Source organism: Mixophyes fleayi, chromosome 6, assembly GCF_038048845.1.
Source record: "Mixophyes fleayi isolate aMixFle1 chromosome 6, aMixFle1.hap1, whole genome shotgun sequence".
NCBI classification, from domain to species: Eukaryota; Metazoa; Chordata; class Amphibia; order Anura; family Limnodynastidae; genus Mixophyes; species Mixophyes fleayi.
Window position 1 is genome coordinate 212569432 of NC_134407.1, and position 17118 is coordinate 212586549.

The window sequence follows — 17118 nt, forward strand, 5'->3', positions numbered from 1 at the left end:
ACTTCCTGGATGAGTCCTTGATGCGCTCTTGGAGGAATTTTTGTAGGTCGGCCACTCATGGGAAGATTCACCACTGGTCCATGTAGTCTCCATTTGCAGATAATAGCTCTATCTGTGGTTCACTGGAGTCCTAGAGCCTTGGAGACGCCTTTGTAACCCTTTCCAGACTGCTATATTTCAATAAATTTCTTTCTCATCTCTTCTGTAATTTCTTATTATCGCAGCATACTGTGCTGCTTGTTGAGACCTTTTAGCCAACTTTACATTGATGAAAAGGTTCTATTTAAGTAATGTTTAGGTTCAACAGGGCTGATAGTAATTAAGATTGATTGTGTTTAGTCCAACTGAACCCAATTATGAGTTCAATTTGGTTCATTGGTTGAATGAGTAACTAAGGGGACATTTACTATTTCACACAGACCAGTTGGTGTTAGATAACTTTTTTCCTTCAATAAAAACTGTATCTTGGGTTAACTCAAGTTGTCTTTGTCTTATATTTAACTTTATTTGAAGATCTGAAACAATTAAGTGTGACAAATATGCAAAAATAGAAGAAATCGGGAAGGGGGGTGCTCTCAATGTATTTCTTCCTAGCAAAATAATTTCTAAAAATGATTTACTGAAAGAAACCCTTTAGAAAACAAGAATGAAGCCAATCACAGCTGATTTCACTCCTGCCGGGTACCTTAGGAGACAGGAGGTCAGAGTAGTTCTGAGTTAGCAGGAGTAAAATATGAGAGTGTTAGTTCTTGAAAAAGCAAGTAGGCATGTGCTCTGTAAAGACAGGACAAATGCCGCAACAAAATGTTAGCTCTAGACCCCACCAAATACTTGTCTACCTTCCCGGAATGTCAGGGAAACTTCCGAATTTTGGGTAGCTCTCTGCTGGGAGAGATCTTTCTCCCAGATCCCATTTCCTATTCATGGTGGATAACGCCTCCGCCCCACTGTGGTGAAATGCTGCAATTGCGTTGCAGGGTCGGGGCCAAAATGACGGAATTTGGTGCATCACGCCCCCCTGCTCTTGGCACTTGATCTCCCCTCCGGGTAAACCCAGAGGGGAGAATACAAAAGTTGGTAAGTATGCCCTAAGAGGAGTAGGGTATCTGAGTGATCTACCAATGACCTAGACAGCCAACAAAACAGCTCCAATAATCCCAAGGAGCCTAGGGGTGGTGTTTTAGCGTATCACCCACCCTGCCAAAAAAAACTTGAAAATAACTAGTACAAAGTAATGAAATGTGTAGAATACACCATAAATGTTGCCCACATACAGATAAATTCCAAGGAAACAAGTAAGCTAGGAACAATTAATGCTAATGAGTTACCCAGGAGAGTCACCTTTTTATAGACCACCTGGACACCTGGGGTCTGACTCAGAACTGAAGATAAAAATACCTTGAGTCGAAGTAAAGATACATCTGAATACGTGTTTCCAAGTCTGTGATTCATGTTGCATGCATAGTAACATAACTGCAACATTAAATCTATTATATAGATGGATCCAGAGCCAAGGAGCGTCAATCATCATTATCAACTGCGACACCTGGACCCAGTTTATGTAGGTGCAAAAAATAATCTTTGATGATGATCCAGAATAAACCGCATCCCTGCAGGCCACAGCTCGAAAATCTCCCTGCCCCTCTAAGGATGCAGCCTGAAGATCAGACGACGGCATTCCATGCCAAAATTTCCCAACTCACCTGCATGGGAGCGCCAAAAACTGTGGACAAGGAAGATAAGTCCTGTCAATGTGTGACATGGGGTCCCCTCCTGCAAAGACACTTTTTTATGTTATTGTCAAAAGATGGGGATTTTCATTGGAAAAAGGAAGCGTTGAGAGGTGTCTGCAACAGACCAATAATAAAGTAATAATAAATTAGAGGTATTATGTCTTCAAGGAGACGTTCTACATATCTGTCCTAAGAGGAAATAAAGGACAGAGCTGGGAGTATTAGTTATATAGAGTCTGCACTTAATAAATAAAAATATAATATTTACTCTGCTCAAGCACTACAAACTGGCAGAGACTCAGCATTACTGGTAATGTTTGCAACCCTTAGTGTCTATATCAAGATAACAAGAGAGACATTGCTGTAAACCCGGTGTGTACAGGATTCTCTTTCTATTTATTCATTAACTTCCTACGTTAAAGACGAGAGTCTTTTTTGGTCGTCTCCATGTCCTATCTGTAGAAGTTCTGGACCACCGGAAAATGGCCGCCGCTCTCTTTCATTGAGGACATTGTCTTTGTATGTCAGAATCTAGTCCTAGTGTTCCATTGACCAGTCAGGTGATGCGCTTATAATTATGACGTTACACATCTTGTATATAGTAATCATTAGAAAAGCAATAGTCAGGTGGAACGCACGAGCGGGAAGCCAAGTGGAACGCACGAACAGGAAGCCAGGTGGAACGCACGAGCAGGAAGCCAGGTGAAACGCAGGAAGCCAGGAGGAACCCACGAGCAGGAAGCCAGGTGGAACGCACTAACAGGAAGCCAGGAGGAACGCACGAGCAGGAATCCAGGTGGAACGCACGAGCAGGAAGCCAGGTGGAACGCATGAACAGGAAGTGGTGTAGGACATCTTTCGGACTAGAAGTGTGAAGCAGAGAGGGATCATTAATGTGACTGCCAGCAGGTAATAACATTCATAACCTCTTATTACATGCCTGTCTTGTCATATGTGTTTTTATATATATATATATATATATATATATATATATATATATATATATATATATAGTAATTGGTTTTTTTTGGTACATTGTAAGTGATTGTTTTTGTGTTATTATGATCACCTAACATATAGTCAGTTACACAGGTGAATAATGGAGATGTGAGTAATGGGAGACTGAAGAAATCGCAGTGTTTGACTTATCTTGTGGCCAGCAGGAAAGTGGCAGCCACCAGCCAATATTCAATAACTGGTTAGATGTAGAAAGTCGCCGGTTATAGGGCTGTAATGTCCGAAGTATGATAATTTAGGGGAGTGACTGCTTTGCATTGCACCCTTAATCCTGGCTACTCTATTGGTTTATGAACCTGAGCTCCCAGCATTAACCATTCTCCTTTCTGCCATCAGCTGTTTAGCTGGTAGGCTGCTATCTGTGGATTTTTACAACTAATTCCACAACTCTCTTCTGGAGAAACCAGAAACTCCTGTTAAACTCAGCACCCTGGGTTAGCCTACAATGTGTAGATAACATCTTTGGAAGGGTCTAGGACGCCATCCCTGGACCACAGCAGACATTGGGGCACTCTCCTGACTCCTGCGAAAGTGAGCTGTCTTCATAAAGGCACCAACTTGCTCATTGACAACCCACTGTCAACAGGAGCAAGGTCCAGTCAATAAGGTGGTCATCAAGGAACAAAACACAGACGCCTGGACCTTTGAGGGACAGCCCTTTCTTCACACCATACTGATGAAACAGAAAGAGGCAAATAAGGTCAAACCTGTCAGTGGTCCAGTCATGAGTCTGACACCAGCCCATGTAGAACTTACAGACATTATGGTAGGCCATGAAGGAAATCACAATCACTGATGATGAGAAACCTGTTTTTAGGAATACCGTGGCATCAAGAGGCTTAGTGGTAAAGCCAGACTTTTGATGGTCTGATGGTAGAAAGGGTGATTAAAGAAAAGGTGTTCGTGAGGAGAGGCTGATTTCATGGCTGACCTACTGTGTTTGTTGTTTGTACGTCTGTTGTCCAGCACAAGAAACATGGCATGGCCTTCAAAAGGGGGTTGTGACCTTACTGACGACTCTATCTGATGTCACCTGCCACCATATACTCGCCAACAGCAAATGCCAATTAAGCAATAGTTGTAGGAGGATAGTGCTAACAAAATTATCCTGTGCGCTCACTGGCTCAATGATTAGAGTACTAATATGTATTATGAGGTGTACCTGATGTACGATAGTTAATGACCTCTACTAAACGGACAAAACTATATGGCATAAAATTTTGTCCGTTTAGTAGAGGTCATTAACTATCGTACATCAGGTACACCTCATAATACATATTAGTACTCTAATCATTGAGCCAGTGAGCGCACAGGGTAATTTTGTTTGCTACTGTACTACTAGGGAGGGATCCCTGGTCCTGACTGCAGCTCCTGCAACCATCAGGAGGTGAGCGCATAATCTTCACCCTCTTTTGCTAGGAGGATAGTGCTGCCACCACCAGACTCCTTCACCGGCACCTGGAACCGCTTATTTCTGGGTAGCTGGTATAGCTGCTGCAGGGCCCTTTTTGCTATGAGGTAGCTGGGTCCTCCTGACCACTTACTATGGATGAGGACAGCTGGGTAAAGGGCAGAGCATTGACACAGAGTCGCTGGGTTCAGCACAGGAGAGCTAAAGACAGATTAGAGTGTAAGCTCTTATATATTGGTCACGGGTTATAGCAGGCAATAAGCTTCAGGAAGAATCTTGAAGCAGTTATGGCTTATTGCTTTATAAGCACACTAGTTAAAAGTACTAGCGATAATCCAGAAGTACAGATAGAATAAAAAAATACAGCTCTTTTTAGGCAGTTTCTGACACACATGTTGGCAGAGGGTTATTCAGCCCCCTGCCCATACCTGGCACCAGATATCACATTCAGTGTTTAGCATTACAATGCAATGTATTCTCTAAAATGAGATTTAACACAATTTAACAAAATTTACATCAATCTGTGACTTTCCAAATTATTTGCGGTTTCATTATTTAGATAGTTTTCCTGTATCTCTAACACACAGTATACAAAGGATGGCGACTCCCCTGATGTGCATTCAGACTAAGGAGTTTTGTTGGTCATTCTCAGATCAAAGGCTTGATTAACATTGGATTTCCTTTCTCTAAAAACAAGTTGCCTCCAAAATGGCAAACTAACTCACACAAATCAGTACATTTATAATAATATACAACAGGCGCACTGTGCCGCTATTAGAAATATATTTATACATTATAAGTTATTTCTAATTGATTCGGCTATAGGGGTCATGTGTTTGGCCCTAAATGTTGACTTATGGGATATCTGTTTTATTTTCTATATTAATATCTGTTTTTGAGTAAGAATTGTTTTATTAGTACTGCCCATTCAGTTGCTGTTTTCTCTGTCATTTAGTGGCTTTGGAACTGTAAACTTTCTGTACTCTAAACAATAAAGTAGACAAGGAGAGACATTTTTACACACTGTAGCAGTCCTGTAGATACAAAATAATACTCACATAATACAGTGTTGTTAATTTATATTACATTTTTTGGGCAAACGGAACATTTTTAGAAAGGAAACAGGACTAAGGAATTTACTGGAAGACCTAACAAGGCATCTGTAACAAATCCCCACACCCCTCTCCCTTTATCTCCTAGACAAATGTGATAATTATTTATATAGCGCCTACATATTCCACAATGCTTTACAGAAGAATATTAAATCATTCACATCTGTCCCTGCCCCATTGGAGCTTAGTCTATATTCCCTACCACACATTCACTATGGTTAGTTTGGCAGAAGCCAATTAACCTACCATCTTGTCTTTGGAGTGTGGGAGGAAACCGTGGCACCCAGAGGAAACCCAAATACACAGGGAGAACATACAAACTTCATACAAACTTCACACAGATGGAAATAAAAACAGAGGGCACAATACTTATCATATAATGTAATATATATATATATATATAAAATATGAAATAAAATTAATGTAAAATGCAAACAAAAATAAAATAAATTTGACAATAATGATGTGAGTCAGATAATATAAAAGGTAACAAGGTATAAAAATAGATGAGTCAGGACGCGTGCAGTTTATATAGCTCTTCTTGAGATAGTTTTCGTTACTGGAGTCAGCTTTCAAAAAACTAACTTTTTTTGCGGAATAAAAGGAATAAAAATGGGCTTTTCTTACCCTATATGTCCATACTCCGGTCTTTAGTTGTTTTCCCAGATGAAAACGCTGATGCGTACAATCTTCTCTTGTCTTCATGTATGAACGCGGAAATGAGTATAAGCCGCAGTGGAACGCAAGGTTACGGTGGCTCTGAGGTTTCAAAAATTAGAGCCCCAACGCGTTTCATCCAGTTTGCAGACTTTGTGAAGGACACATGCCGAGTGCCTTAGGAGTGATTTATTTTCTGTCTCCAGTTCTATATTAGATAAAATATCTTTATTTCAATTGGGTTTAAAAACATATTAAAACGGGGTTTTATAAAAATATTTATTTTGCCACGCGTCCTGATTTAATAAATATGTAGATAAAAAATATATATGTGTAGATAAAAAATATATATATCATGATGAAAATGTAAAAATATATAACTATATATATAAAATAAAAATATAAAATCTGATAAAAATAATTATGCACTTTTAAAAATATTGCTGGTTTTAATACATGATGATAATAGATTTGTAGCAAATAAAGCAGATGTGATTATTTATAACTTGAGAAAGGAACCTAGATCAAAATCGCTGTTGAGACCGTGGGGTATCAGTGTTTTCATCTGATATATCCACTTTGTCTCAATTTTTTGGGGTTACATATCTTGTTATTTATGAAATGATTATTTATGAAACACTATGGGCTAGATTTACTAAGCTGCGGGTTTGAAAAAGTCCAAAATAACAATAACAAAGTCCCCCTGTCCAAAATAACAAAATATTCTATGTAACGCCTGTAAAATAAAATATGGGTCTTGATGTCTGCATTTTTTGAAAAATATTTGCGCTCAAAAGGGGAACATGTAGCCATTTGCTTATGAGGAACTGCAGCTGACCCTTTTGCAATGCAGGTGCGCTGTAGTAAGTACAGCCCCTCAAAAACATAATAGTAACAAATCAGAGTGAGACATAACAATTTCACTAAAAGCCCTAAGAATATATATTTATATATACACACTCAATGGCCACTTTATTAGGTACATGTTAATGCAAATATCTAATCAGCTAATCATGTGGCTGCAACTCATTGCATAAAAGCATGCAGACCTGGTGAAGAGGTTTAGTTGTTGTTCAGACCAAGCACCAGAATGGGGAAGAAATGGGATCTAAGGGCTAGATTTACTAAACTGCGGGTTTGAGAAAGTGGGGATGTTGCCTATAGCAACCAATCAGATTCTAGCTTTTGTTTAGTTAGTGCTTTCTACAAAATGACAGCTAGAATCTGATTGGTTGTTATCGGCAACATCCCCACTTTTTCAAACCCGCAGCTTAGTAAATCTAGCCCTATGTGTTTTCAAACCTCTTCTAATACCAGATGTTCAGCAATTCTAATTTTTAAGGGGCGTTTGGTTCTTCCAATATATTGGAGGCCACACATGCATTCCAACATATTCTGTTTAATCTCAAATTTTTTTCAATTGGTATTGGATTTAAATGTAGTTACTGGTTTGGTCATGTTCAAAGTATTGTTCTTACAGCCTTTGCAGTTTAGACAATAATGGAATCCTGTAGTGTTTTTATTTTTCATCTGATTTTTTGTGGGAGATATATAACTTTTGGTAAGGATGCTGCGTATATTGTTAGCTTTTTTTGTATATTATCCTGGGGTTTTTAACCTCATCATCTAATTCTAGAACCTGCCAATGTATTTGAATAATTCTCTCTAAGGTTCCTGTATTTCTGTTAAATTGTGTAATAAAGGCAATTTCTGGCATTTCTTGTTGATTCTTCTTTTTATATTGTAAAAGTTATTTTCTGTCAATATATTTAACTGTTTCCAATGTGAAGTTTACTTCTTTTTCGTTATAATTTCTTTTGAGAAATCGTTGTTTAAGTTCATTACCTGTACATCGAAGATCTCTTCATTGGTACAATTCCTTTTTAGTCTTCTAAATTGTCCAGACTGAATGTTTTTGATCCAGCTTCTGTGATGGTTACTTGTTGCTGGTATAAAATTATTGCTGTCCACTTTCTTAATGTATGTTTTGGTTTTTATGTTATTATTTTCAATATAAAGATAAGGTAAGATGTAGAAAATGGACTTGGGTAGGGCTGGTTTCAGCAGTAAATTCTAAATTAAGAGTATTCCTATTAATATATCTGAGAAAGTTTTTCAAATCTTCATATTCTCCATCCCAAATAAACAGGACGTCGTCTATATATCTCCTCCAACAATGTAGTTTATCTTGGAAGGGGTTATTTGCCCAGATATATTCATCTTCCCACCTTGATACAAATAGGTTCGTGTAGCTAGGAGCGAAACGCGTCCCCATCGCTGTTCCTGTGATTTGTTTGTAATAGTCTTCCCCAAACCAAAAATAATTATGTTGTAAACTAAAATCTATTCCGCTCATGATGAAATTTATTTGCTCGTTTGGAAGTATCTCCCCGCTCATCGTGGCATGTACGTGCCATACATTTATTGTTTACACGAAAGGTCAATATCTAAATAAAATCCGCAATCGGACACCCTTCCGATATCCACCCAAGAAATGAGAAGGTACACCCCCTGTCCTCTAACTTATTATAATTGATGAATCTTCATACTCTCTAGTCTCCTGAACTCACAGCAACCACCATCTGTACCAGTCCTTTCTCTTCAATGCAAAGGAACCTTTTTGCACGTAGTCACCAGTTCTGCTCCAGAGACACAACCCAGCCCGGGTACAGATAGAGCCTCGGGCATGACACTGCATTGTTGTCGTTACATTTAAGGCAGTTATGGGAGGGTGAAGAAAACTTTTATGTAGTGTTTAGTACATTTTATGAAGTATGTTAACAAACAATTAATTATAGGTACTTGCTGTTAGAAGTTTGCATAAATACATAAGCGTCAACTATGACCAAATCAATTGAGCCTTTCCAATATTGCAGACAATGAGTCTCTTGGGTTAGCAGTATAAAGGAGAAGATGATCCAGAACTGCCAAGACTTTATTTCCTCCCACTTTTGTAGAATTCCTAATAACAGGTCCAGGGTTAAGCAGCAGTGGTGAGATGGGACATCCCTGGCGAGTCCCTCTGACCATCAGTAACCAGCAGTAAGTATGTAGTAGGATCAGTATAAAATGAATCTTATAACATCCAGCTAAAATGATCTGTACTCAAGTATTGTAAAAATCTTTGGCCATAGCACCGTGTTGAATGCTGTCTGAGTGTCCAAACTAAGTAACATGTTGTTAACTTTGGGAATTTGCAAGGAAGCTACTATTGCAACAATTGCAGTTTGAATGCTTTTGATCGAGTGACACCCTTTACAATCCCAATTTTGTGATCGGTAAGCAGATTCTACAAATAGATTGAAGCCTGGTGGGCAGTATTTTGGCTATCATTTTGAAAGCAATATTAAGTAATGTGATTGACCTATGGGATGACAATTGTTGTATGTCCTTGTTCAGTTTGGGGTTTAGAATTGAGTGAGCTTCATTGAAGGATGGATAGTACATTGTGTGCCTGTGTATTTTCTGGTGAAGTCCCAACAAAATTGGAATGCTATTGTGCTGCAGAAGTTTATGGTATCGTCCTGGAAGACCATCTGGCCCTTGGGCTTTGGGAAGGTGTATGTTTTTGCCTCTCTCCAGCATTTCCCTCTGGGAATGACATAATTTTGGATGTTTGGCTTCTTTCAAAATTTGGGTTTGGAGGGAAATGTCTAAAGGGGATCCACTGTATAAATCTGTGTGATAAGAATTAAATTGTGCTAAAATATCTCTTGAGTTTGTGCAAAGTGAATGTACTGATTTTTGCTGGCTACTACATAGTTTCAGTTCTTCCAAGATTTGACCATATTTGCTAAATTTATTACATTGTTCTAGTTATACTAGTGTTTTAAGCTCGATACACACCTATACAGTGTCTCTAATAAATCTTTGTTGTTCCTGGAAATGATTCCTCTGTTGTACTGTAGGTTTATCTTCTTATTTTGATGATTAGTGTCAGGAATAGCCACCTCTCGCCACTCCCTGATTTAATTTCTTATCATATATTCATAAATTTAAACAATTTATCACCTCTATTTTGTCAGGAAGCCTCTCCTAACTACCTTTACCAGGCACAAACTGCACTCTGCACACTCGTGACTTGGAAGTGTTTACGGTATGGGGTTACACACGGTCTCAGCACTCAATCTTCTCACCTATCGCACAGGTTACAGATTTTATGAATCACCCCAAACAGCGCTCACACAACCACATTCACTTCAGTCTTGCCACCACCTATTGAATAAGGGCAATAGGACCCCAATATCCTGTCCCACACTGGCACACAATGAGCACCCTTTGTTACACACAGTTAGCAAGGCACCAGCAATCAAAGGGTTAACCCTGAACCCCTCAAGGCTCTATGACACTAATGTACATGCAGGCACACACTAGGCTTTGTATACAAACCTATTCACAATTCACATCTCGGCATTTTAAGGGTTAGCATGGTCAAGCAATCTTCTTCATAGAAGGCTGTGAATTCGAATAGAGCAATAAGGACAGCATTTATCAAGGTTTGGATTTAAAATTTAAAAAAGTACAATGCTTACAGGTAATAAAAAACAATTAATAAACATTTTATAGTTATAACAGTTATAAACAGTTATATACAGAGCATAAAATAATCTGTATGTCTGGGGCAGGCAGATTAGATTGATCCCCAAGAGCTGACCCTTTATTGTAAATGGTCTCAGCTTTTTAAAGACACTCGTACACCTTTTCCCACCTCTAGGTGTTTGGTCTTTGATACTGTTTACAACCACAATTTGCATGTTCCCTGATTTAACACCCAATTCTGCTATGTGACCTAACTTTCCTGTGGAATGTCATGCAGACCCAATTTTATAATTAATAGATCCACTACGAATTTACCAATGTATTGATACCAAACAGACCTAGGTCCAGCGTATTAGTTGAGGTTATACTCATTTCCTCAACTTCTCTGTGTGACAGCATGCTTTACCTGATGTATTGCCTGCCCTTCGTCATGCTATTTATGAATATATGCTTGATCACTACTTTTATTGATTTTAAGTGCTATTTTGGAAACTGAAATATATTTGCCTATACAAAATATAGCAATTCATCATGAGGTCTCCTTGTATAAGACCACAAGCTGTGAACGGCTCCCTCCTGTCTTTCCAAAGTCTCTTTAGGTGCAAAAAAACTCTCCTATATCAGGATGTAGCTCACCCCAGGGGCCTTTGAAGCTGCACGGCTTCCCCTGAAAGTGGTGCTGTTATCTGTTAATATAAAGGTGGCCACCGAGTAAACACACACCAGATCCTCTGACTTCACATTTTACACCTTAGTAGTTCAATGTATCAATAGATTCATTTTATATCCATATTTACACTGCAGTTACGATTAGGCCTTATTCCCCACAATTATGTTATGGGTTAATCCTTATAACTGTAATTCCTCTAGGTTCACTACAATTAGTATTAGCCTGTCTATGGGGAGGAAAAACAAGTGCAGTTTGTCAGCTGTTACCACTATAGTTCTATTCTCCTTTTAGTAGAACTTGAGCAAAACATGTACCATGTAAATATTACTGCCAGTATAGTTCCTTATGTAGATGCCTACTGGTTGTAGACACAGCGCGTTTTGAGGTCCGGTACGCTTGTCTGAATAAGGTTCCCACAGTGTTATCAGTGTCTCTATATCGGTAATAGTGTTCCTGGTGATACAATTGGGCTTCTTGTCTACAGCACTCCCAATTCAGGCACTGGCAATATGGGATTATAGACAGTCAAAATGGTATCCTACAAGGAACACCGACAGCAGTAGTAATAGTAGTCCGGTGTCTTTAAGGAGGATAGTCCGGGGTGCAGTTTCGGTCTCTACATACAATATGGAGCACTTGACTTTGTGTTTCAAACTCCTACCGTCCTATAGATTGTAAGTTTGAGAGCTGTGCCCTCTTACCTTATGTGTTTCCAATTGTAAAGCACTACGGAATATGCTGGTGCTATATAAGGTAAATGTTAATAATAACAGTGTCTCTATAACTGAAACTGTAAATAGTAATGAATAATACCAATATTGAAAGCTTTTTATTGAATAGCAGTGACATTAATACGTATTGATCATATTATATGTCCAGGCTAATCAAAGATTGTGACAATGCAATTTTAATTAGATTATCATACTTTTTTAATATTACTCATGTATTACTTATCTCTGTCTGCAGAGGTCAATTAATTTCCACCAAGGCCAGACCCTATTCTTATAGTCTTCATGATGGACAAGAAGGGGAGTCACATGGCAGAGAGGATATTAAATCACACCCTGGAGATCATCTACCTGCTGACTGGAGAGGTGAGGGATTCTGGGAATATCACAGTGACATCACTTATATGTACTAATAGTGCATGGGCCTGACTGGAGAGGTGAGGGATTCTGGGAATATCACAGTAACATCATGTCACAGTGATATATAACTTGTCTATTAATGAAACAGGCTTCTGACAGCATAGATGTGGATTTCTGGGTATTTCATGAATTACATTTTCCCCAAAATCAGATGAATTGAAGAGAAGACAGCAAGAGTATGACATTGGAATGAAAAGAGGTTGGAACTAACAGGTGTATAGCAATGTGTCCAATAGGTTTATCAGGATACAATGAAACGGTTAAATACAATTACTAATAGACCATATCCATGATTTTAATGTCAGAAGCAAAGACTTTTTATAATTGTGTCTTTAATACGCAGGATTACACAGTAGTGAAGAAGACAACCAGCAGCCACCCCTGTGTGTCAGGAGGATTGAGCAGGACCCAGAGCCCCATCACGGAGCCTCCACCTCACTCACTGATACATGAGAGAAACAATGACCAGAGGATACTAGAACTCACCAACAAGATCATTCAGCTGCTGACTGGAGAGGTGACTGCTGGGAATGGGACATTATACAGTAACACCAGGGGATGTGTCTGGGTGATGACTCTTTATTTCTCCTTGTAGGAGTGGGAGTATTTAGAAGGACATAAGGATCTGTGCAAAGATGTGATGAGGAATCGCCAGCCCCTGACATCGCTGGGTAAGAGGACACTTATCTCTTGTAATAAACACAATGGTCCTGATTCAGAGTGAGACGTACGTCCGTTTGAATATCGTATCTGCGTTTGTTTGCATTGTGCGTGCTCAGAAAGTGAACATACGCAACTGCGACTATTCAGATCTGCGACTTAAGACTCTTTACACCTGAAGAGACGCGACAAGGGAGAGAGGGGCTGCTGTAACGTAGATAATGTGCAGTAAAGGCGGATACGAGCAATTATGTACGGATTCAGAGTGCGATGTAGTTGTAGATACGGCTGAAAAAGGAGTTTTATTTGTGGGTGCTCAGGAGCAGGTGTAGGTAGTGGATGTAAGTATTGATGATGACACACACCCCAACTAGTGAACTGCTTGTAATTAAGAGGTTTGAGAATGATTTGGCAATTGCTAATAGAGAATTTAATATTGTCTCAGCCATACGTTATGTTTGCTTCAACACGCTGTCAAATCCTAATCTCACATGTCGAGAAGATGTTCCTGCTCTATTAGCGATGTTATTCAAGTATAAATTGCACTTGTAACATATAAAATAAAAGATTTCTGTACATGTTCGCAAGTTGGAAGTAACTGAGGGTTATGTCTGTCTTCCAGTGGACAGATTTGCTACTCATGTGAGACCTAGACGCATCTTCAAACCTTGAATACGGCTTACATATGCATACACTTGTGTGCGACTTTTGTCAATCTCAAGTTACACTTGCATTCCACTCTGAATCAGGCCCACTGTATTCACTGAGTGTTTACTGTGTGTTTCCCACAGCTGGATCCAGTACCAGAAATACCCCAGAGAGACGTTCCCTCCCTCTTTATTCACAGGATTCTACAGAGGAAAATTACAGTATCTCACAGGAGTATCAGGTAGATGGAATTGTGGATCTCACCAAATACAATCTACACTGTATGAGCTGTAGAGAAGCTGTGTGGATATTCTTCTGATTAATCTAAATTCATTAAATCAGACATTATTCAATGCATTTTTTTTCATTGTTTTGTGGGTTATTTAGGATGAAGATCTGATTGATCTTAAAGTTGAAGTTATAGAGGACGAAGAAGAAACTTATTTGACAGGTGATCGGCAGTTGAAGGAGGAGGAAATCCCTACAGATATTGGCACTCGTGAGTATTAAACACTAAATACAGAAGAGAGTCACATACACTCCTTTTCCAGTCACCACAACAAGATCTTATACACCCTCTTCTATCAGTACAAACTAATGAGGAAAATGTATCTGCCCAGCGAGTAACCAGCCCCTATTAGACTCCTGTTCTCCTCCTCACATCATGTTACTGTGAGCTACCAGCCAATATATCTGACCAATCTCCTCCCCACACACTCTCTGGTGTCTCTCATATATCTCAGTACAGAGAGTGGTTAATGCACTGACCAATGGGTAGAGACACCATGTGGCATTAGCCATTCCCTCCCTATGCACTACTATATGTGATTATTACCCATGATCTTTTCTGTGAGATAATAACCGGGGAACGTACTCAATGATGTAGTGGTGTACTCAATGACCAGGGAACTTACTCAGTGATGTAGTGGTGTACTCAATGACCGGGGAACTTACTTAATGATGTGGTGTACTCAATGACCGGGGAACTTATTCAACGATGTAGTGGTGTACTCAATGACCAGGGAACTTACACAATGATGTAGTGCTGTACTCAATGACCGGGGAACTTACTTCATGATGTGGTGTACTCAACCACCGCGGAACTTACTCAATGATGTAGTGGTGTACTCAATGACTGGGGAACTTACACAATGATGTAGTGGTGTACTGAATGACCATTGAACTTACTTAATGATGTGGTGTACTTAATGACCAGGGAACTTACACAATGATTTAGTGGTGTACTCAATGACCAGGGAACTTACACAATGATTTAGTGGTGTACTCAATTACTGGGGAACTTTCTCAATGATGTAGTGGTGTACACAATGACCATGGAACTTACTCAATGATGTAGTGGTGTACTCAATGACCGGGGAACTTACTCAATGATGTAGTACTCAGTGACCGGGGAACTTACTCAATGATGTAGTGGTGTACTCAATCACTGGGGAACTTACTCAATGATGTAGTGGTGTACTCAATGACCGGGGAACTTACTCAATGATGTAGTACTCAGTGACCGGGGAACTTACTCAATGATGTAGTACTCAGTGACCGGGGAACTTACTCAGCAATGTAGTGATGTACTCAATCACTGGAGAACTTACTCAATGATGTAGTGGTGTACTCAATGACCGGGGAACTTATGTCAATGATGTAGTGTTTAGGTGCAAAAATAAGGGTCTTCACCCGGTAACTCTTTTGATCATAAAAGTGCTTTAATTGAGGCAATCCAGAATCTGAAAATAGTTAACGCCTAGGCCCCATTCAGGACACTATCTAGTTACTTTGGGCCCTCAGTAGGCAGCTTACCACTCTCTTTAGTAGTTGCACTCATGAACAGATGGCGAAATAGTGCCACATATGGACTTATTTGAACTAAGCTATATCCTAGTACTGCAACTGTCTACATACTTAAATGTAATATTCATTAAATATTAACTGACTTTAAAATGACATTGAAGATCATATCAATACATTTATCATTGTAATGTAAAGTCACTCATTGTATATAAATCTTTGGTCATTGTTCCTCATAGTAATAAAAACTTCTGTAGTGAAAACGTTCTTATTTCCATACATTTATTTTATTCCCATCAGATGGACACAACAGCAGGAATACAGCGGAAGGACATCCAATTTTATCTCCAGATTGTAAAATAGAAGATAATAAGATCACACAGGATTCTCCAGGAGAAAACCCCATTACACCAAATATACCTCCAGTACATCACAGTGCAGATATATCATCTGATGCCTCTAATCATGAGGAATGTTCTCCTGATAAATCAGATGTGGTCACATGTAGTACATCTCAAAAAGGAAATAAAATATTTCCCTGCTCTCAATGTGGTAAATGTTTTACCCAGAAAGGAAATCTTGTAATACATCAAAGAACTCACACCGATGAGAGACCATTTGCATGTTCTGATTGTGGAAAACATTTTACACAGAAATCCTATCTTATTAAACATCAGAGAATTCACACAGGTGAGAAGCCGTTTTCATGTTCAGAATGTGGAAAGGATTTTACAAGGAAAGCAGATCTTGTTAAGCATCACAGAATTCACACAGGTGAGAAGCCATTTACATGTTCGGAATGTGGGAGATGTTTTACACAGATATCAGCTCTTATTAGACATCGGAGGTTTCACACAGGTGAGAAGCCATTTCCATGCTCTGAGTGCGGAAAATGTTTTACCCATAAATCAGCTGTGGTTAAACATCAGAGAATTCACTTGCGTGAGAAATGTGAAAAGCCTTTTCAATGTTCTGACTGTGGGAAATGTTTTACACAGAAATCAAATGTTCTTGAATCCCAAAGGTTTCATATACTGGAAAAGCCAAGTTCCATGAGGTAATATATACAAAAATAGCGATAGAGCAGGAAATGCTGTGAAGTTAATTTCAGTAATGAAAGTATATAATTATACATGCGTTCACGGAATGTGTATTCAGAAAGGTATATTAATTTCTGTCTCCACAGTAAAGATAAAATATTGTTTTCACAAAGAGCCCTAAAACATCCATACAGGAACTGGGATAGTATTACATCATTAGTGGTCTTGCTTTGTATTAGAATGTGTGATGTGTTAAAATTGTAAATAGTTGCATGACATTTTATGTAAATATGTGTATAGTGTTGTAGAATTGCTTATATTTACTAGAATTTTGTAGCACATTTTAGTTATTTACTGTCAAGTCCATAAATATTGGGACATCGACACAATTCTCATATGTTGGGCTCTATACACCACCACAATGGATTTGAAATGAAACGAACAAGATGTGCTTTAACTGCAGACTTTCAGCTTTAATTTGAGGGTATTTACATCCAAATCAGGTGAACGGTGTAGGAATTAAAATATGAGAATTGTGGACTTGACTGTAGTTTCTATATATGATATAGATGGTAGGTTCCTTTTAATTACATGTACAGTTAAAGGACAGCTATCATGAGATTAAAACACGTATATAAACATTTATTTTTCTGTTTGTTTTTAAAATATGTTGGCCTTTG

The 17118-nt window shown here is 38.8% G+C and overlaps 1 protein-coding gene across 1 annotated transcript; it reads left to right on the forward strand.

The window, feature by feature from the left end:
- The first annotated feature begins 2483 nt into the window (after positions 1 to 2483).
- LOC142159960 (uncharacterized) lies at positions 2484 to 16890 on the forward strand. Its single transcript, XM_075214870.1, has 6 exons — positions 2484 to 2642; positions 12106 to 12233; positions 12631 to 12958; positions 13739 to 13836; positions 13983 to 14094; positions 15699 to 16890. The coding sequence occupies exons 3-6, from the start codon at positions 12928 to 12930 to the stop codon at positions 16457 to 16459; spliced, it is 1002 nt and encodes a 333-aa protein (XP_075070971.1). The 5' UTR covers positions 2484 to 2642; positions 12106 to 12233; positions 12631 to 12927; the 3' UTR covers positions 16460 to 16890.
- Positions 16891 to 17118: the final 228 nt, after the last annotated feature.

Excerpts from the sequence above, each read along its gene's own strand:
- LOC142159960 (XM_075214870.1), top strand. The coding sequence starts at position 12,928 with ATGAGGAATCGCCAGCCCCTGACATCGCTGG. Across the intron at positions 13,837-13,982 it reads GTATCTCACAGGAGTATCAG|GATGAAGATCTGATTGATCT; the intron begins GTAGATGGAATT and ends TGGGTTATTTAG. Across the intron at positions 14,095-15,698 it reads CCCTACAGATATTGGCACTC|ATGGACACAACAGCAGGAAT; the intron begins GTGAGTATTAAA and ends TATTCCCATCAG.